General features: G+C 43.9%; 1 protein-coding gene across 2 annotated transcripts in view; it reads left to right on the top strand.

Moving 5' to 3' along the window:
- LOC129556553 (phospholipid-transporting ATPase IB-like) overlaps positions 1-17,077 on the top strand; it is an 85,046-nt gene extending 67,969 nt beyond the window's left edge. For both annotated transcript variants that reach the window (XM_088842852.1, XM_088842851.1), the window contains exons 30-36: positions 800-861; positions 2,251-2,307; positions 5,155-5,262; positions 5,744-5,832; positions 10,618-10,710; positions 14,767-14,861; positions 16,959-17,077. In XM_088842852.1, the coding sequence (XP_088698978.1) occupies positions 800-861; positions 2,251-2,307; positions 5,155-5,262; positions 5,744-5,832; positions 10,618-10,710; positions 14,767-14,861; positions 16,959-17,077 (623 nt within the window). The remainder of the gene's footprint in view (positions 1-799; positions 862-2,250; positions 2,308-5,154; positions 5,263-5,743; positions 5,833-10,617; positions 10,711-14,766; positions 14,862-16,958) is intronic.
- The last annotated feature ends 4,745 nt before the right edge of the window (positions 17,078-21,822 follow it).

Raw genomic sequence — 21,822 nt, 5'->3', positions numbered from 1 at the left:
GACATGACTGAGCGATTGACTAGGCATTGTATGTTTTAGTGAGTTCTAAATCAGGAGAAAACATAAATCAGGAAAATAAGTGAGTCTCAAATATATGGGTGTGATACCTGAATTGAGGTTAGGGTCAGGGATTTGCACTTAAAAATTTCTATATCAACCAGGACCAGGTCCACCAATATTTACTGAGAATTTTTAAAAGTGTAAAGAAGATCTTAAGAAATTACCCTAATCTTGACATAATATTGACCCTTTAGAATGAAATTTGTAAGTTTACAGCAGATTTAAGAATAGTTAAAAAGTATATGAAACTCTATTTTAACTTCCAGTTATCTGTTAAGTTTATCATTTTAGTTATCCTGGAGAAGAAATAGTGTAAAAAATGTGATGACAAACATCCTTAAAATCCTAGTCTTGCTACTTGTTGTCACTAATTGGATTACTTCAAAAAAATTTCTTTTTCTTAAAAAATATTTATTCTTATCTATTTATTTATTTGGCTTCACTGGGTCTTAGCTGTGGCATGTGAGATCTAGACCCCCGACCAGGACTTGAACCTGGCCCCATGCATTGGGAACACAAAATCTTAGCCACTCTGGACCACCAGGGAAGTCCATGGACTTTTAATTTATAGATTCTGCTAGATGGTTTAGATGCATGTGACACTAGGTTTAATAATCACATTCATGTCAATGTATGGCAAAACCAACCAATATAATATTGTAAAATAATTAGCCTCCAATAAAAAAAATCTATGTTTCAGACTCTATAAAGATTAAAAAATAACTTTTTCACTTTTCAGATATGGTCTTGCAAAGTGGTTACACTACAGACTATTTGTTTCTTGGAAATTTTATATACACGGTAAGATCATCCATGTAGATTATCACTTTTCCTAGTGTTTAATGAAACAGTTAAAGCATTATAAGACAGTATTGACTTTTCAAGAAGGCACTGTTATAATGGTTTCATTATTTATGTTTCCAGAAATGTGAAATGCATATACATTTGTTGTTGTTCATACAGGGGGTGCGCTTCTGTGTCTTGTCATTACATAACTTGCCTTGGTGATGGCTTCAAATCAGCCCATGAAAGTCTACCTTTCAGGGCTGCTTGTGTAGATAACTCATTATTTATTCAACTAGTCTCCAGTTAGTGGATGTGAAGGTTGTTTGGGATCCTTTGCCACTATGAACAACGCTGCAAAGATGATCCTTTATGCCCATGAGTATCCGTCTAGTTAAGGCTGTGGTTTTTCCCGTGGTCATGTATGGATGTGAGAGTTGGACTGTGAAGAAAGCTGAGTGCCGAAGAATTGATGCTTTTGAACTGTGGTGCTGGAGAAGACTCTTGAGAGTCCCTTGTACTGCAAGGAGATCCAACCAGTTCATCCTAAAGGAAATCAATCCTGAGTATTCATTGGAAGGACTGATGGTAAAGCTGAAACTCCAATACTTTGGCCACCTCATGTGATGAGTTGACTCACTGGAAAAGAGTCTGATGCTAGGAGGGATTGGGGGTGGGAGGAGATGGGGACGAAAGAGAATGAGATGGCTGGATGGCATCACCGACTCGATGGACATGAGTTTGAGTGAACTCCGGGAGTTGGTGATGGACAGGGAGGCCTGGCGTGCTGTGATTCATGGGGTTGCAAAGAGTCGGACATGACTGAGCGACTGAACTGAACTGAACTATATCTTTGGATAAATTTCCAGAAGTGTAATTTCTGGATCAGAGGGTATTGTGAATCTTGAAAAGCCTTGCCTATTTATCCCCAGTAGAGTTGGCAGAAATTTAGTGATAGAAATATTTGCTTCCCCGCCAGAGTTCAAGGCCAGTGGGCATGATCATATCACACTTTCTGATCTAGTCAGCAAAATGATTGTTTTGCAGTTTTTGCTTTGAGGGTCAGCACAGTCACAAGAGATTGCAATCCACTTCTTATCTAAGTCAGATCTTCCACACTGTTCATAAAGAATATAAATAGAAGAGCTGAAGACATAAGCATGGATTTTCATCATATGGTACAGAGCTGCTAAATGAGGTACATTTATTGAAAAGTGTAGCATTTTGTCCATTACTAAAGTGCAGCAAAACACTTAGCAACATAATGACACCACCGCTCAGCAGATGTGGTAGAAAGCCATGGGTGAGGGTCAGGAAGCAGGTGTGGAGGTACAGATTCTGGTGGAAAATTTTAATACTTTTTCTCCAATCTCTTTCCCTTTCCATTGCACCTGGCGCCTTGCACAGTATGTTGTTGTCACTGTTTGTCTGAAAGCTGGTTTGGAGACGATGTCTTGGAATAAAGTGAGTGTTAAGATATTTCCTCAATCTAGTATAGTTGTTGGCACGCTGATGTCCTTCTTCAGCTTCAGAAAAGTAATAAGCATTTTTTTTCTGGTCTCCACGTTTTACTTCTTGTGTTACATGTTTAAATGATGATTTAAACCAGAGGAAAGGCATACTAGCCATCTAATGGCTGTGGAATAGTCATTTTCCTGCCTTACGTTTCAAACAGATTCAATTTATCATGACATTAATTGAGACCCTTAATTCACTATTATCCAAGTACAGAGATAAGATAGAATTTAGCAAATACAGACAAAAAGAAAAATACATGTTGCTTATTCCTTTCAGTGTCAATGATGTTGACAGTTTGGCTTCTACTCTTTGTCTTTGTTCTATGTCGTCTCCCCTCACCCCTCTATAAAAACAAGATTATAATGTACCTAATATTTTACAAGTTGCTTTTTTTCATTTAATGACAGATGTTTAATATTTTTCCAAATTTTAAATTTTTATGCCTTATTAATTGATGGAATAAAGTTTCAGCACATGGATGCTTGTTATTTGCATTACTTTATTAAAAATTTTTGCATTATTTTTGAATAATTATTTTAACTTTAGTTACTATAAATGATGTATAATCAATACTGTAATCAGTACAGATGTACTTATAGATATGAGTAACGATTTACTCAGGATACTATTACAAGTGTAATTTCTGATAAATTAAGCAGAATTTTAATTTTTATAACATCAATAGTTTAAATAAATTGTATGTGTACCTGCACATACATATTTACATCTATAAACAAGTTGTGTCTCAAGTTGTACTCAAAAAATTTCTGAGAGAAAATGAATTCTTATGTGTTTGTCTTTTGAAGAACTAAGTTGCTGCAGCCTATGATATATTTCTTTTCTGATGCAATCAATTCAGAGTTCTGACTGCCACCATCCCTACTGGACCCCAACACTAAGTTGGAACCAAGGAGTTATAAGCAAAAATGTTTTATTACAAATCATAAGGCAATCTAATTGTATTATACCATATTCATGGATCATAGACCACTTCTGTCATCTGCATATACTGAACCTCATTTGTCAAAGCGCACTTAGAACTACACGAGGTGTCTCTTCCGGCCTAAGACAGATTGGGCTCCTGCCTTCCAGCTCACCTGGGGGCTAAGAAGGAGTGGGGACAGAGGCAGGAGAGAGAAGGGCCTGTTTCTCACCTTTGTGCTGATGCTGCCCTGCCTATGGGGAGGGCTGAGGAGGCAGTGTCTTCACTGGGGAGGAGGGTGATGCTGGAAGTCACCAATCAGGTGCAGAAAGCAGGCAAGGGCAGAGAGACACAGAACACAGCTCTAAGCAGCAGTGGGGGCTGGCAGCTCCCAGAAGGTGATGATCCCAACAGAGACCCATCTGAAAATACTCTTGAAGCCACACAGAAATACCTCACATTGCACATGATGCATGATGTTGACTCTAAGGGAACTCTTATAGGAAAACTCACTGCAGTTCTGAAGAGTTTGAAGTTCATAGCTTCAGACTGATCCTCTTCTCCATCGTCTGTGTTATCATGAGACATAGTCCTCAAGAGACCAGTTCCGTTTAATTGGAGAAAGAATTGCTTGGGTTAAAGGTTATTTTTAAGGAGTGTGAAAAAGTGCCTTTGAAAATGACTCCTAAACAAATAATATATACTCTGAGAAGTAGCACATTTGGGGTTTTTTCTCTATAGTTTTTGTTCAGAGATGACTAAGTAATGAGCTTACTTAGTCATCTCTGAGCAAAAAATATTGAGGAAAAGAACCAAAATCCTATTAGGATAAGAGGGCTTCCCACGTGGCTCAGCGGTAAAGAAGCCTCCTGCCAATTCAGGAGACAAAGGAGACACAAGTTCAATTCCCAAGTCAGGAAGATTCCCCTGGAGAAGGAAATTGCAACCCACTCCAGTATTCTTGCCTGGGAAATCCCATGGGCAGAAGAACCTGGTGGGCTACGGTATACAGGGTCTCAAAGAGTCGAACACGACTTGACAACTAAACAAAAACAATTAGGATAAGAACATTTGATCTAGTCTAGCCAGTTGCCTTATTATGTATAGATAATACATCTTAGGCCTGCTCAGTTTAAGTGGTGTACCCACTCTGGCCAAGGGTAGAACACAGGTCTCCTAGTCGTTTTCCTCACTATTCCACTGCTAACATCGAGGGCTCAAAGCAACAGATCACAGATTCACAGAAGGGTCTACTCTTTTAGCATCTATTACTGGAGAATCTGGTACCAGTTCCCAGACTCACGCCTGGTCAGTGGTCTTTCAGCTGCAGTCTCAGTCAGAATGGCATATACAGTTGATAGGTACACAAAACCTGCCAGTTCCGATCAGTCTAAAGATCACAACTTCTGCCATTGTTCCACAGTTATTCACATGGAGCAAGTATGATACATTCAAATTTTTATCTCTCAATGATTTGTATTTGATTTTTTTTTTACTGTAAAGAACTTTGTATTAATAAACAGACAGACGCCCAAGTCTCATTAAATCACCCACCAATTGTAATGAACTACATCTGTTGAGAGTTGATCTTTTTGCAGAAGACTCTGAACACCACTTGGCTTGGGTGAACAAGGTACAGTTGTTTTTGATACTTGCCAGACAACTGTGCCTTGAGTTCATAGCAAAGTATTCTGAGAAGGAGGTTAGGAAGTCTCAAATAGCAACAAATTGAAAAATTATCAACTTCTTCATATGAGAACTTATGGTTTGGACAAGTGGATTTTGATAGTTGATTATTTAATAGAGTTTTAAAAAAGGTCCTTTTAAATAGAGGAGGCTGAAATATTTTCGTGCTGCTCTTCTGTCTGCAGTTTACCCATTTCGCCATTTGGGGCAGCATAATGATTTGGCTGGGATTTTTCGCAGTTTACTCCTCCCTCTGGCCCACTGTTCCCGTTGCCCCTGAGATGACAGGACAGGTGAGTGTGCTCTAAATCTCTCCCTCTCACTTTCGAAAGACAGTCTTGCCAGAAACTGGGTTTCTGTTTGATAGTGTTTTTCTTTTAGCACTTTGAATTTATGGGCCCAATGTCTTCTGGCCTGTAGTGTTTCTGATGAGAAATCTGCTAGTGATCTCACTGAGGATCCTTGTATGTGGTGATTCACTTCTCTTTTGCTGCTTTCAAGATTCTCTTTCTGCATTTTGAATGTTTCAATGAAGGTATTAAATTAAGTTAGTTAATACTATATTTTCAGGTTTTATATACCTGTTTATTTAATTGATTTAGTAGTTCTAGATTCATATGACTGCCGTCATATGGATTCATATCCATACCTTTCCTGACATCTCCAGGTTGGTTTTTTTGTGGAGGGGAGGAAACTGAAAGCTGCTCTTGGTACTCATTGTTGGCAAACTAACAGATTCTTATTTAAATGTCCCTTATCTCTGCTTATTTGCAGGGCAATATGGCTCTGATGTGTCCACACTTTTGGCTGGGTATTCTCATAGTCCCGATTGTGTGCCTGATTCAAAATGTAGCGTGGAAATCGTAAGTTGAAAAATGAAGTGGTACCCAGAGAATATATTATCATAATTAATTGTCCTTTACAATTGTATGGCTCTCAAATTAAACACTTAGTTTAATGCCACCCTGTGAATATTAAATGTCATGGAGCTTTTAAAGTAAGAAAATGCCCTTTACTTTTTGCCACTGGAGTTTTACCAGCAATCAATTTAGGAAAAAAAGATGGAATCAAATGTATGAGAGGGAAATTTGGTAGAAATATTATAAAGTTCATAATTTTTTTCTGAAAAGAGGTCCATTTCTTCACTCTTTAGTGTGGAACTCTTATCTACTTCACAGGAAACAAAATGTGATACCAAATGATCACAGATTAAGAATTAACGATAAAATAAGAACTAGAAGGGAAATATTGAAATTAGAAAGTCATTTTTTACTTTCAAAAAAATTGTCATAAGAGTCTTTCAAATCCAATTTTCCCAGAATATTTAAATATTAGATTGAAAAAGTGTTAGACACTCAGTCATGTCTGACTCTCTTGCAACGCCATGGGCTGTAGCCCACCAGGCTTCTCTGCCCATGGGATTCTCTAGGCAAGAATCTGGAATGGTTAGACATTCCCTTCTCCAGGGGATCTTCCTGACCCAGGAAAATCGAACCTGGGTCTCTAGCATGGTGGGCAGATTCCTTTATTGTCTTAGCCAGTATTATTAGATTTGTTGTTGTTCAGTTGCTCAGTCATGTCTGACTTTTTACGACCCCATGGACTGTAGCATGCCAGGCATCTTTGTCTTTCACCATCTCCCAGAGCTTCCTCAAACTCATGTCCATCGCGTCAGTGATGCCATTCAACAATCTCATCTTCTGTCATTCCTTTCTCCTCCTGCTTCAACCTTTCCCAGCATCGGGGTCTTTTCTAATGAGTCGGCACTTCACATCGGGTGGTCAAAGTATTGGAGCTTCAGTTTCAGCATCAGTCCTTCCAGTATATCAGGACTGATTTCCTTTAGGATGGACTGGTTGGATCTCATTGCTGTCCAAAGGACTCTCTAAGAGTCTTCTCCAACACCACAGATCAAAAGCATCAATTCTTCTGCACTCAGCTTTCTTTATGGTCCAACTCACATCCATATATGACTACTGGAAAAACCATAGCTTTGACCAGACGGACCTTTGTCTGCAAAGTAATGTCTCTGCTTTTTAATATGTTGTCTAGGTTGGTCATAGCTTTTCTTCCAAGAAGCAAGCGTCTTTAAATTTCATGGCTGCAGTCACCATCTGCAGTGATTTTGGACCCCAAGAAAATAAAGTCTGTCACTGTTTCCATTGTTTCCCCATCTATTTGCCATGAAGTTATGGGACCAGATGCCAGGATCTTAGTTTTTGAATGTTGAGATTTAAGCCAGTTTTTTCACTCTCCTCTTTCGTTTTCATCAAGAGGCTCTTTAGTTCCTCTTTGTTTTCTGCCATAAAGGTGGTGTCATCTGCATATCTGAGGTTGTTGATATTTCTCCTGGCAATCTTGATTCCAGCTTTGCTTCATCCAGTCCAGCATTTCTCATGATGTTCTCGGCAAATAAATTAAGAAAACAGTGACGTACCCCTTTCCCAAGTTGAACCAGTTTGTTGTCCCATGTCTAGTTTTAACTGTTGCTTCTTGACCTGCACATAGGTTTCACAGGAGGCAGGTAAGGTGTCTGGTATTCCCATCTCTTGAAGAATTTTCACAGTTTGCTGTGATTCACACAAAGGCTTTAGTGTAGTCAATAAAGCAGAAGTAGATGTTTTTCTGGGCTTCCCCAATGGCTCAATGGGTAAAGAATCAGTTTGAAATGCAGGAGACACAGGAGATACGGGTTTGATCCCTGGGTGGGGAAGATCCCCTAGAGAAGGAAATGGCAACCCATTCCAGTATCCTTGCCTGGAAAATCCCATGGATGGAGGAGCCTGGAAGGCTCCAGCTGATAGAGTTGCTAAGAGTTGGACATGACTGAGCGACTTCACTCACTCCGTCACTCAGATGTTTTCCTGGAATTGTCTTGCTTTTTCTATGATCCAATGGATGTTGCAGTTTGATCTCTGGTTCCTCTCAGTTGGTTCAGTTCAGTTCAGTCACTCAGTCATGTCTGACTCTCTGTGACACCATGGACTGCAGCACACCAAGCCTCCCTGTCCATCACTAACTCCTGGAGCTTGCTCAAACTCATGTCCATCGAGTCGGTGATGCCATTCAACCACCTCATCCTCTGTTGTTACCTTCTTGTCCTGCCTTCAGTCTTTCCCAGCATCAGGGTCTTTTCTGATGAGTCAGTTCTTCACATCAGGTGCCCAAAGTATTGGAGCTTCACCTTCAGCATCAGTCCTTCCACTGATGTCCTTTAAAATTGACTAGTTTGATCTCCTTGCAGTCCAAGGGACTCTCAAGAGTCTTCTCTAACACTACAGTTCAAAAGCATCAATTCTTTGGCACTCAGCCTTCTTTATGGTCCAACTCTCAAATTCATATATGACTACTGGAAAAACCATAGCTTTGACTATATAGACCTTTGTTGGTAAAGTAATGTCTCTGCTTTTTAATATGCTGTCTAGGTTTGTCATAGCTTAACATCTGGGAGTTCTCGCTTCACGTACTGTTGAAGCCTAGCTTGGAGAATTTTGAGCATTACTTTGCTAGACTGTGAAATGAGTACAATTATGCAGTAGTTTGAATATTCTTTGGCATTGCCCTTTATTGGGACTGGAATGAACACTGACCTTTTCCCATTCTGTGGCCATTGCTGAGTTTTCCATACTTGCTGGCATGTTGAGTATAGCACTTTAACAGCATCATCTTTTTGGATTTGAAGTAGCTCAGTTGGAATTCCATCACTTCACTAGCTTTGTTCGTAGTGATGCTTCCTAAGGCCCACCGGACTTCACACTCTAGGTGTCTGTCTCTAGGTGAGTGATCACACCATCATGGTTATCTGGGTTATGAAGATCTTTTTTGTACAGTTCTTTTGTGTATTCTTGCCACCCTTTCTTAGTATCTTCTGCTTCTGTTAGGTCCATACCATTTCTGTCCTTCATTGTGCCCATCTTTGCATGAAATGTTTCCCTGGTATCTCTGATTTTCTTGAAGCGATCGCTAATCTTTCCCATTCTAATGTTTTCCTCTGTTTCTTTGCATTGTTCACTGAGGAAGGCTTTCTTTTATCTCCTTGCTGTTTTTTTGAACTCTGCATTCAGATGGGTATATCTTTCCTTTTCTCCTTTGCCTTTTACTTCTCATCTTTTCTCAGCTTTTTGTGAGGCCTCCTCAGACAACCATTTTGCCTTTTTGCATTTCTTTTTCTTGGGGATGGTCTTGATCACTGCCTCCTATACGGTGTCACAAACCTCTGTCCATAGTTCTTCAGGCACTCTGTCTATCAGACCTAATCCCTTGAATCAGTTTGGCACTTCCACTGTATAATCATAAGGGATTTGATTTAGGTCATACGTGAATAGCCTAGTGGCTTTCCCTACTTTCTTCAATTTGAGTACGATTTTTGCAATAAAGAGTTCATGATCTGAGTCACAGTCAGCTCCTGGTTTTGTTTTTGCTGACTGTATAGAGCTTTCCATCTTTGGCTGTGAAGAATATAATCAATCTGATTTTGGTCCTGACCATCTGGTGATGTCCATGTGTAGTGTCATCTCTTATGTTGTTGAAGAAGGTATTTGCTATGACCAGTGCATTCTCTTGGCAAAACACTATTAGCCTTTGTCCTGTTTCATTTTGTACTCCAAGACCAAACTTGCCTGTTACTCCAGGTATCTCTTGACTTCCTATTTTTGCATTCCAGTCCCCTATGATGAAAAGGACTTTTTTTTTTTTTTTGGTGTTAGTTCTAGAAGGGCTTATTAGAAGATCTCATTTTTTTTTTTTTTACTAAGTCTAACAGAAAGGGGGTGGGGAAAAGACTAAGGTGTTAGAAATCCATGTCTCCAATATTGAAGGTAATTTTAAATGTAAATGGAGAAGGAAATGGCAACCCAGTCCAGTGTTCTTGCCTGGAAAATCCCATGGATGGAGGAGCCTGGTAGACTTACATTTCATGGGATCACAAAGAGTTGGACATGACTGAGCAACTTCACTTTCACTTTAAATGTTAAAAAACTCATGAAATTTAAAAAAAAGTTTTAAAAAAATATTTATTTGTTTATCTGGCTTCATTGGGTCTTAGTTATGGCACACAGGATCTTAGATGTGTCATGTGAGATCTTTCGTTGTGGCACGTGGATTCTTTTTTGTAGCACACAGGCCCAGTATTTGTGGTGTGCAGGCTCAGCACATACCCAGAAATATCTAGGTTTTCACAGAGAGTCAGCAATGTTTGAGGTGGCTGGTTGCTAATTCACGTTGTCCAACTCTGTAATGCTCCCAGGTGGCACAGTGGTAAAGAATACACCTGCCAATGCTGGAGACATAAGAGATGTGAGTTTGATCCCTGGGCTGGGAAGATGCTCTGGAGGAGGGCTTGGCAACCCACTCCAGTATTCATGCCTGGAGAATCCCATGGACAGAGGATTCTGGTGGGCTATAGTCCCTGGAGCTGCAAAGAGTCAAACATGACTGAAGTGACTGAGCAACAGCAGCAGCAGTAATGATCTCAGTTACCAGAAAAGTAGAGGCTGCTGTTCACACGCAGACAGTACATGCTGCCTTGCATCCCTCCACACTGCTTGTAGCCAAGGGGTGTCCAGCTGTCATCCAGGAGGGGAGAAACCATTACTCCCAGTGTGCAGAGCTCATGTGTTATGTCCCTTTTCTCTTTCTGTCTCTTTCAGGATTAGAAACACCTGCCACAGAACTTTGCTGGAGGAGGTTCGGGAGATGGAAAGCAGCAGAGTTCAGGTACTTCGCAGAGACTCTGCACGGAGGTGAGGCAGTTCCCTTTATCCTGACTTTTGTGAAAAGCCTGTTTCCCTTGTTCCTTCCCCCTCCTCCCCTTTCCCTCCCAGGGGTGTGGGGATTGACCCCCCAAGATTTCCCAGGTCCTCTCGGCATCTTGAGCATTGAATCCCCAGCAGGGCAGGCCCCTCTTCTGCTGCACCCCTCCACGGTCTTCCTTTCAATTAACGGCTTCTTGGCCCCAAATCCTGAGATCCTCCTCAGTTCCTCTTCCTCACATCCCATGCCCACGGTGTCAGGAAATCCTGTTCCTCTCATCAAGACTTCAACCTCTGCATGCACAGCAGCTCCAGAGAGAGATCAGTTCCAACCGTTTAACATAACCTGGGAGCTGTCCTGAGTGAAAGGACCATGGTCTTCTCAGTAACCATGTCAGTCATTTGTTCTGGGCTTTCACTGGAGGCCTGGGTGTGGCCTGGAGTTTCCAGTTGGCTTTCTCTGAATCTGGAGTGTTTTTGCAGGGGTTCTAAGGCAAAAAAATCAATCTTTGGACTATGCTGAATACCTACTACATTTAAGTGCTTTGTTCTGCTTAAAGGAAAGGATGGAAAACAACTGATGGTGTGGCTTGGGTAAAGAGACCCAAAAGCACATTTAAAAGTTCTAGGGGGAAGCAACATTGTAGTACAGGCAATCTAAAGCAAATGAATGGGATGATTAAACAATATCCATGTATTTGGCACCTACTGAGTATGCACCATTGATAGTACTAAGTGTGATGACAATGAAGAGTGGCTATGACTCTTGTACAATCAGTTTAGATAACTGGTCATTCTAATCCTTTTAAGCAAACACCTATCCTGTGACCCTGCAGCTCCATTTCTAGGTATTTACCCAAGAGAATTAAAAAAAGATATGTCCACATATTCAGATACATGAAGCCATAAGAAAACCTCACTCAGATTGAACCCCTAAAATATTTCACTGAGTGAAAGTGGAGTCGCTCAGTCGTGCCCGACTCTTTGCGACCCCAGCCCACTAGTCTCCTCTGTCCATGGGATTCTCCAGGTGAGAATACTGGAGTAGGTTGTCATTTCCTTCTCCAGGAGATCTTCCTGACCCAGGGATCGAACCCAGGTCTCCTGCATTGCAGGCAGACGCTTTAACCTCTGAGCCAACAGGGAAACTCATTAGCAAATTATAGTCTGCCAGACTCCTCTGTCCATGGGATTCTCCGGGCGAGAATACTGGGATGGGTTGCCATTTCCTTCTCCAGGGGATATTCCCAACTCAGGGATTAAACCCAGATCTCCTGCATTGCAGGCAAATTCTTTATCATCTGGGTCACCAGAGAAAACTCTGTGTTATATATATATATAAAATCAAAGATGAAGAGAGACTCCTCAAAGCCACAAAAGAAAAGTTCATGACACAGAAGGGGATGCCCATGAGGCTATGAGAGGATTTCTTGGCAGAAACCTTCCAGGCTGAGAGAGAGTAGGGTGTCATGCTGAAGGAGGAAAAAAAGTACCAACCAAGAATACTTCACTCGGCAGAGGTATACTTCAGAAGTGGGAGAAGAGATAGAAAGTTTCCCAGACAAGCAAAAGCTGAAGGCATTCATCACCACTAGACTGGTCTTCAAAGGGGGACTCCCCTGGTGGTCCAGTGGTTAAATATCCATCTGCCAATGCAGAAGACCCCTAGTCCGGGAAGATTTCACATGTTACAGGGCAACTAAGCCTGTGCCTCGCAACTACTGAGCCCACACACCACAGTTGTTGAAGCCCGTGTGCCCTTGAGCCTGTGCTCCACAACAAGAGAAGCCACTGCAGTGAGAAGCCCACACACTGCAACTGGAGAGTAGAGCCCACTCGCCATAACTAAATAAAAGTCCACATGCAACAACGAAGACCCGGTACAGCCAAAAAAAAAAAAAAGAGAGAGAGAAAGAAATGTTAAAGGGACTTCTTTAAGCCAAAACAAAAGGGCACTAAGAAGTAAATTATGTGAATGTATAAATCTAAATGATAAAGGTAAATAAATAGTAAGATTCAGAATAATCTGATGTGAAGGTGGTGAGTTTAATCACTTATAAGCCTTCACTAATGTGAAAGTTAAAAGACAAAAGTAGTAAAAATAACTAAAACTGCAATCATTTGTTGATGGATACATGAGATAAAAATATGCGAATTGCAACATCAATAACCTAAAGCACTGTTGTTGTTGTTTGTTTTAGTTGCTAGGTTGTCTCTGACTCTTTGTGAGCCCATGGACTGTAGCCCGTCAGGCTCTTCTGTCCACAGGATTTCCCAGGCAAGAACACTGGACTGGGTTGCCATTTCCTTCTCTGGGGGATCTTCCCAATGCCAGGATCAAACCCATTTTGGTAAAAGCATAAAATTTTACAATGCACTCTAACTAGAGTTTTTATCAACTTAAAACAGACTGTTACCAATATAAATTGTTTTGTGTAAGCTTCATGGTAGCCACAAAGCAAAAACTTATATTGAATACACAAAAGTAAAGAAAGAGGAATCAAGCTTATCACTATAGAAAATCGTCAGCTCACCAAGGAAGAGAGCAAGAAATGAAAAAGTTGTAGGAGTTCAGGATTCTTGGTTCTCTCACTGTTGACTTTCCCGCGTGGTCCCCCAGTCAGCCTTGGGATCTGGAGAAGCTCTCATGCCCAGAGCCGACCTGTCTTGACATACTTTGTCAAGAGTCTCAGACCGGGACTTCCCTGGTGGTCCAATGGTTAAGAATCTGCCAGCCAATGCAGGGGACACAGGTTTGATCTCTGGTCCGGGAACTAAGATCCCATATGCTGATCCCTGGTCTGGGAAGATTCCACATGTCGCAGGGCAACTAAGCTCACACTCTGCAACTACTGAAGCCTGTGCATCAATCTGTGCTCCACAAACAGAGAAGCCACCACAGTGAGAAGCCCGCACTCACGCAACTAGAGAAAGCCTGTGCAAAACAGTGAAGACCCAGTGCTGTCATAAATCATTTTAAAAAGAATCTTGAACCACTCTAGATGATGGCTTTGCCATAAGAAAAGGAAACTGGGGCAAAGATTTTGAAAATACATGCCATAAGATGTCTAAGGTACTCTCAGAGGCCTGAGAAAACAGGACATTCATTGGCCAGTTCAGCTCTTTGGAGAAAACAGGTAGGAGGGCTGTACATGAGGCAGTCATGTACGGATGTGAGAGTTTGACCATGAACAAGGCTGAATGCCAAAGAATTGATGCTTTTGAATTGTGGTGCTAGAGAAGACTCTTGAGAGTCCCTTGGACAACAAGGAGATCAAACCAGTCAATCCTAAAGGAAATGAATCCTGAATATTCATTGGAAGGACTGATGCTGAAGCTGAAGCTCCAATACTTTGACTACCTGATGCGAAGAACCGACTCATTGGAAAAGACCCTGAAGCTGGGAAAGATTGAGGGCAGGAGGAAGAGGGGATGACAGAGGATGAGCAGTGGGTGACAGAGGATGAGATGGTTGGATAGCATCATCAACTCAATGGACATGAGTTTGAGTAACAGTGGGATATATGTATCTGGGCTATAGTGAAGGACTGAGGAGCCTGGTGTGCTGCAGTCCATGGGGTCACAAAGAGTTGGACATGACTTAATGACTAAATAACAACATAAGAGATGCTCACAGCAAAATGCTATTTTAGAAGAAGCATCTTGCCGAGAGTCTCTGGATAATATCCATTTTATTTTAAATGTAAGAACATTCTCCAAGTGGTAAGGAAGATTTTTTTTTTTTTTACTTTTACCTTGAAACTTTTTTTTTTTCCTCCAACAAATACCTTTAAATCTGCTTCCCAGCTGGCACTGGTGGTAAATAACTTGCTGGCCAATGCAGGAGACACAAAAGATGCAGGTTTGATCCCTGGGTTAGGAAGATCCCCTGAAGTAGGAAATGGCAACCCACTCCAGTATCCTGGCCTGGAGAATTCCATGGACAGAGGAGCATGGTGGGCTACAGTCCATGGGGACACAAAGAATCAGACACGCCTAAAACAACTTAGTATGCAACGAACTAAAGCCAGTCTGTGTTTGATTTAGGCCCAAGGTGGAGGAAGTGAATCTCCAAAGATCCGTGAGTCCCAGGCCCTGTCAGGTGGTCTTCCGGAACAACTCTGTTGATCTAGGTGCCCCACGTAAGTCACGCGCGCAACATGGAGATGCCGTTGACTCACAGAAGGATGGGTGTTTAAATGTGAGGTTCTCCTCCTTGAAGGCACATGCTGAGTGAAATAAGCCAGACACGAAAGGACAAGTACTGTGTGACCCCACAGATATGAGGTCCCCGGAGCAGTCAGAGTCTCAGAGGGAGAGCAGGGTTTCCAGGGGTGGGGCGAGGGGAGTCTCAGGTGGGAGAGGCAGAGAGTTCTGGGGCCAGAGGGTGGGGGTGTCCGCACAGCCTTGTGTCTGTTCTTAGTGCCACTGGACTGGACACTTCATATCCTTAAGATGGTAAACTTTATGCTACATGCATTTAACCACATTTTTAAAAAGGTAACTGCCTGAATTTTTTTAAACCATTAGTGCAGAACAAGGAGACCATTTAAAATGCGAACACATCTTCAAGGGTGGGGCTGTTTTCATATTTTTATTTTTCACAGCCTTCCATGTTTCTGCATCTAGAACATTTAAGATAAAGTGAAGGACAGTGGTTTTTCCACCTTTGGCAGTTTGCATTGCTGACAGAGCCTGGACTTGTGCTTGGGAAGCGGGGTGCTCTGTGCTCAGAAAATCTTCTCAGAGACTTGCTGCCGCAGGGCACTCCCTCCTGTCCCCACAGCCACGCACAGAATCCGTGACACCTGAGAAGTACCAACCCAGATTCCACCTTGAGATTCTGGGTGGATCCATCCCGAGTGGGAGGAAGGTCATCCCCGGGAATGGGAAGCCACTGATAACTGCATCCAGTCCAAGACTGTGGTGAAAATGGCCTAAAACAGTGGTGCTCCATGCACTGTCCTTAACGCAGGAGCAGAAGTGTCACCCAGGAAGTTGCTAGAACTGTTGGCTCTTGGGCCCCACCACAGACTCACTGAATCAACCCTCTGGTGGTGGTGCCCACTCTAGTTTGAGAACCACTGGTCCTGCCTTTGTGCGGGGTACCAGGCTTCTCACCAGTTCTGGGGTGGCTCTCCATGCAGAGAAGGCTGTGGACCACCACATCCCTCTCTCCTTCCACATACAAGCACATAAGCCAATTCACAACATATGGACACAAGTTACTTTATCATCTTCTAAAGAGCATGGCCACTCACAAGTAAATCCACTGTCATTGGTGAGCCCGGGTAAACCTTGGAAGTGTGTGGAAGCAGTATGTGCTCGCTCTGGGTCGTGTTTTAATCTAAATGTATTAATATTGTTCAAATGTGAGACTGCTCTAGGTCTGACCTGTCAAGGTCAGAAGTTAAAGAAGAGCGGAAATACTCATCAGCTCTCCTCATTGCCCCACGAGAGCCGGTATCGCTTTCAGAAATGATTTTAGGATTGATTTTCCCAGAGAGAGAGTGCTGCAGGTCAATGAGTTATTTCCTCTGGGAACTTCTACCCATGACTCTGTTATTCACGTCAACTCAAGTAAACCACTTTGAATACCTAGTTAAATCAGCTAAATTTTAAAACAGATACATTTCCAGCATGATGGACTTTTTTTTTTTAACCAAGTTTAATATTAATATTGCATCTTGTCCCCCAGCATGTTTTCAGCTTCAAAGCTTATCTTTCTGGGTTCCAGTTGTAGGTTTCAGTTTCAAGACTCAGACTGTCCCAGGGCCCCTTCTCTTGAATGGCAGTGGGAAAATGTAGTGAGGGACCCATGGGTCCCCTCTTGAGCTGCTCAGACTGGGCTGGGCCACAGCCCCATCGAGACAGGCACAAGCCCCTGAGCCCTTGGCCAGGCTGTATCCTGCAGGACATGGCTCTCAGGGAGCTTCGGGCACCACATCAGAATCCTTGGGAGAACTTTAAAAACCTCCCATCGATGTCCAGCCATGCAGATCCATTGGCCCCAGAAAGAAGGATGCAGAAAGGGCTTCATCAGTGGTTCTGATGCAGCTAGGTTTGCAAACTGCTCCATCGCCAAGCCCTCCCCAGACATCGCCACTCTCCCTGCCTCAGCCACCCCTGCCTAAAGTGGCCAATGTGTCCCAGTCGGGGAGGGGTTTTGATTTCTGTCACCAGAATGTTCACTGTACATATTTGCCTTCTAACAGCATCCCCATGCTTTGCTCTTTCAGATGGGTATGCGTTTTCTCAGGTAGAACAAGCTGTGATTTCTCAGGAAGAACTAGTCCGATCTTATGACACCACCAAAAGCAAACCCCAGAGGACTTTTCCTTCTGCCACCTTTGAGTAAGAGCTGGGTCACCAGGTCCTACCCTTTTGTGTCCATTCTGAGGACAGCTGCAATGAGCCAACGCTCCTCAACATTCCTCCTATGACTGACTCCTCCTTCCACCTGTGACTCTGGCCAGTTTGTTATTTCTATACTGATTAAATCACTATCCTTGGGTATAAATGATGGGGAACCCTATATGCTTTTTCTTAATTTGTCTTCAATGTTTTACTTAATTTATTTATTTTTCCTGTAGCTGTGAGATGATTTATCAGTTGAGTCTGAAGTATAAAATTGCAAAGTATTATGTTTCACCAAAATTTAAACTTTGGTACAGGTTGTTTTGAGGGAAAAAGGTCAAGGATGTTATGTTGTATAATAAGCTTGTCTTGCTTCTTTGGAAAGCGGTCATGCAGAAAAGTTACAGACTAAGGGGCACAGGCAGCATATAACGCATTTTCCTAAGTAGAATGTCCTGTCCTGTCGTGTTGGAGTTATGTCTGATGAGTATGAGATGTGCACCATATTCTTGGTTTCAGTGAACGCATGTAACGAGTATAGTGTAGACTGATCTTCAGCCTCAAAACCAGGTGTGCGAGAATGACTATCTCATTCTCCCCTGATTCCCCTGCACACCAGGGCCAGTAGAAAAGTCAAGCTCATTCTTTTTTTTTTCCCACCCTCAGTCATTCTTGTGATTCTGCCTCAGATGTGCATGAACTCTCCAGGGTTTCCGATGCTGCAAAGCACTGGGCTCCTCCATTCTTCTGTCATCTGCCCACACGGGTCACCATTAAAGACACGTGCTTTCTTTTGGCCTGGCCATTTTATGAGGCTTCTGTGTCAGAGATAGGGCACCGGAGCCTTTGGGGAGCTGGGACCCCCATGCCCATGGTCTAACATTCCTGTCTTGGGGCACGCTGTCTTCCCAGTGCACTCTGAGGGGACAGAGAGATGTCTCTTAGACCTCTCCCGTAGTCCAAGGTAGAGAGCCCCCTTCCTGAAGTCCTGTTCTACCTCTTGAGCTTTTAGAAGTGAAGACCAAGAATTCTTGTAAACTATGTCAATTTTCTGTGCTGCCAAAGACTCTTCTGAGGAAACAAACAGAAAATCCTGAGACCTGTTTCAATGGAAACAAGACAACAAGGAAAACACTGGGAGAAATGCCCATAAATACCTCAAAAAGTTATCCACAAACATATAACTCCAGTATTCTTGCCTGGAGAATCCCGTGGATGGAGAAGCCTGGTAGGCTACAGTCCACGGGGTCGCATAGAGTCGGACACGACTGAGCGACGGAACGGAACGGAACAGAATGGATAGCCATAAGATGGAATGTTTTTCAGCTGTAATAAGAATGAAACACACACAAAATGGATAAACCCTAAAAACATTATGCTAAGTAAAAAAAAAGCCAGTCCTAAGGGGGCTCATGGGCTTCCCTGGTGGCTCAATGCTAAAGAATCCACCTGCCAATGCAGGTGATATGGATTCAATCCCTGGGTCAGGAAGATCCCTTGGAGGAGGGCATGGCAGCCCTCTCCAGTATCCTCGCCTGTGAAATCCCATGGACAGAGGAGCCTGGTGAGCTATGGTCCGTGGGATGGCAAAGAGTCAGACACAACTTAGCAACTAAACAACATCAAGGGGCCACATACAACACGATTCCATTCACAAGAAAGTCATAAGCAAATCTATAGATGTAAAGTAGACTAGTGGTTGCCTAGGGCTGGGGGTGGAGGGGTTGAATGGAAGGTGGGGCGATTGCTCAGGGGCACAATGTGTCTTCTGAGGGTGATGAAAATGTTGTACACCATGGATGGTGGTGGTAGTTGCACAATTCTGTAATAGTCTAAAAATATTGACCTATGCAGTTAAGGGTGGATTTTCTGGTATACAAATTATATCTCAATAAAACCATGAAGTTTTTTAATCACCTATTTCAAAAATGATAAATTCAGAAATTTCAAAGCTACCAGGTCCATGCTTTTATGTGTTTGCAGCAAAAGTTTATTATGCAGATAGTACAGGCTGCACACTTGCTAGGGGTACCAGCAGGAAACAAGAAAAACTAGTTGCCTGACACCATGCAAGTTACAGTGTGCTTAGGGAAAAAGTATTACATGCCTACTTTACTTTGACAGCATCTCACCTGTTCCCTAAAAAATATCCTTTCTCCAGCCAGTGAGGCTTACTGAGAAAAGATTTCCTGACCAAAAACCAAACCAATGATGGCCTATCCTATATTAATTATTTGGGAAAATGTCTTGTTCCAAAGCTCCCTGTTAAAGCCTCATTTCTGGGCAAGAGGCCTTTTTGGGAGGCTTCTTTGTGGAAATGAACTTATTAAAGACATGTGCGGTCTCTTGCTGGCCTGTGTTTTCCAAGGCTGGTTGCTCAAGCTTTCCATCCACTGTTGCTGTTTGATTGGTTTCTTAAGAACTAGGACAACAGGTGGTCTGTCCATTTCCTGGAAATACAAGCCAGCCTCAGCTTCAAGCGGCCTCGGGGATTTGATCCTTTCTGGGGATATCTGCACCTGCTCCACTACTGATCCACAACCTAGTATTAATAGAATAATGTTAGGGGAAGCACACTGATTGAAACCGCCCACCCTGGCCAGGCACCATAGCAACCATTTGCATGAGTTGTTTTATGACAGGAGATCCTGATAAGGAATATGGAACTAATAAGCCATCACCAACCGGAAGATTTCGGGAAAGGTGGAAAGGAGACACCGGGTGTCCGTCCACTTCCCAGAATCCCTCTCGCTAGCATCCATCTTGGCTGAGCAATGCATTCGCCACCAGGAAAGACTCTGAATTAGAATGATTGGCCAAAGACCACCCGGAAACTAATCCCATCAATGTAAAACCCAAGACTGCGAGCCACGCGCAGAGCAGTTCTCCTGGGTTCCCTTACCCTACTGCTCCCCACCCTGGTGCCCTTTCCCAGTAAAACCTCTTGCTTTGTCAGCACGTGTCTCCTCAGACAACTCCTTTCCGAGTGTTAGACAAGAGCCCAGTTTGGGGCCCTGGAAGGGGTCCCCTTTCCTGCAACGGAATGAAACACAGTATTCGCCAGGAAATAAACGATTGTACACCCACGCTCTGAATTTGGGTTTTGAACCTCTCAAGTTGGCGTTTTTGTCTAGTTACCTTAAAGTTTTTACACTTATGAACTGTGCGCTGAGACAGCAGCCACATTCACTACTCTGAAAACAAAAAACAAACAAAAATTGAGTAAGATAGCCTCGGACAAGTCACTTCTCAAGAATTTTGTTTCTCCTCCTTCTTCAGCAGTCCTTGGCCTTTCCCCACGGCCGACTTCTCAGCCAGGTGCCTGGTCTCCTGCAGCCAGGGAGGAAGTGGAGGAGAAAGACGGTGATTAACCACACAGGCACATGCAGGGGTCCCCGCTCTGCCGTTTGTTGGCTGCTGCTGCTGCTGCTGCTGCTAAGTCACTTCAGTCGTGTCCGACTCTGTGTGACCCTATAGACGGAAGCCCACCAGGCTCCCCCGTCCCTGGGATTCTCCAGGCAAGAACACTGGAGTGGGTTGCCATTTCCTTCTCCAAGGTGTGAAAGTGAAAAGTGAAAGGGAAGTCGCTCAGTCGTGTCCGACCTTTAGCGACCCCACGGACTGCAGCCTACCAGGCTCCTCCATCCATGGGATTTTCTAGGCAAGAGTACTGGAGTGGCTTGCCATTGCCTTCTCCGGTTTGTTGGCTAGGTGAGCTTAAATTACTGAACTCTGGATATTCATCTTAAAAAAAAAAAAAAAAACTTTCCATATGGTCTTGAAGATTAGAAGAGATAACGTATGATATGTGCCCTCCACTATGCCCACACCTAATAAATTCTCAAAACAGTTAAAAAAAAAAAAGAATTTTGTTTCTGCAGAACACGGATTCCCTGCGCGTTCACTTCTAGGGCGCCTCCTTTCTGCGCAGGTGGCTAGAGACCCAGGATGCTCCGGGAATCCAGGCGCAAGGAGCGTGCGCAGGTGCGCCAGGTGCGGCGCGGGGCGGGGCCGAGCGGGGCGGAGCGGCGCGCGCTCGGAGACCGTGGGAGTGCGCGCGGGGTGGAGCCCCGGTGGCTCACGCAGAGGCGGCGGGTCCTTCCAGTTCGCAGGGCGAACGCCACACCCGAGAGCAGGAAGCAGGCCTCCCGAGGCGCCCCCAAAGTTCAAGCAAGGGGCGCCCCCGGCAGCCACACCGCGTCCCAGCTCCTGAAAAGCCTCCTAATTCGTGGCTCCCTGGATTCTTTTTACCAACCCCGGTCCCTCCAGCCCCACCAGTTGAATGCGGGACGCCGGGCCGGCTGGGCCTAGGAGCGGGAGGGGGTGATGGGCTTCGAAAGGATTGGGGCTCGAACCGATGCGGGGGCGACTCGGGCGCTTGAGCGGCGAGACCGGCCTTCCCTCCCTCTGCGCACCGCCTTGCAGCCGCAGGTGAGCAGGTCCGCGGCGGGCGGCTACGGGCAGCGGAGACGGAGGTGGGCGCCGGGGTGTGCACAGGTGTGTGCGCTGCACGTGCTTGTGAGTTCGCTAGAGGGGAGAAGCGCCCCGACACCCCGTTGGGCATCGCATGTCGTCGGACCCAGGGGTGGGTCAGCCGAGCCGGGCCCGTCTTCTCCGAGGTCCAAGCTCGCGGCTGTTCTGCGCGGGGACGCGCAGCTGGGCTTGTTAGAGACTCAAATTCGCGGCCCACTCCGCTTATTGCGGAGTTGGAAATTCAGCTGTTCCCCGACGCGTCTGGAAGTTAGC

This window comes from Moschus berezovskii, chromosome 13 (assembly GCF_049115385.1).
Source record: "Moschus berezovskii isolate FMDL1 chromosome 13, NW_MosBer_1.0, whole genome shotgun sequence".
Lineage (NCBI taxonomy): Eukaryota > Metazoa > Chordata > Mammalia > Artiodactyla > Moschidae > Moschus > Moschus berezovskii.
The sequence above is the reverse complement of the archived record's forward strand: the minus strand, read 5'-3'. Positions and strand labels throughout refer to the sequence as shown.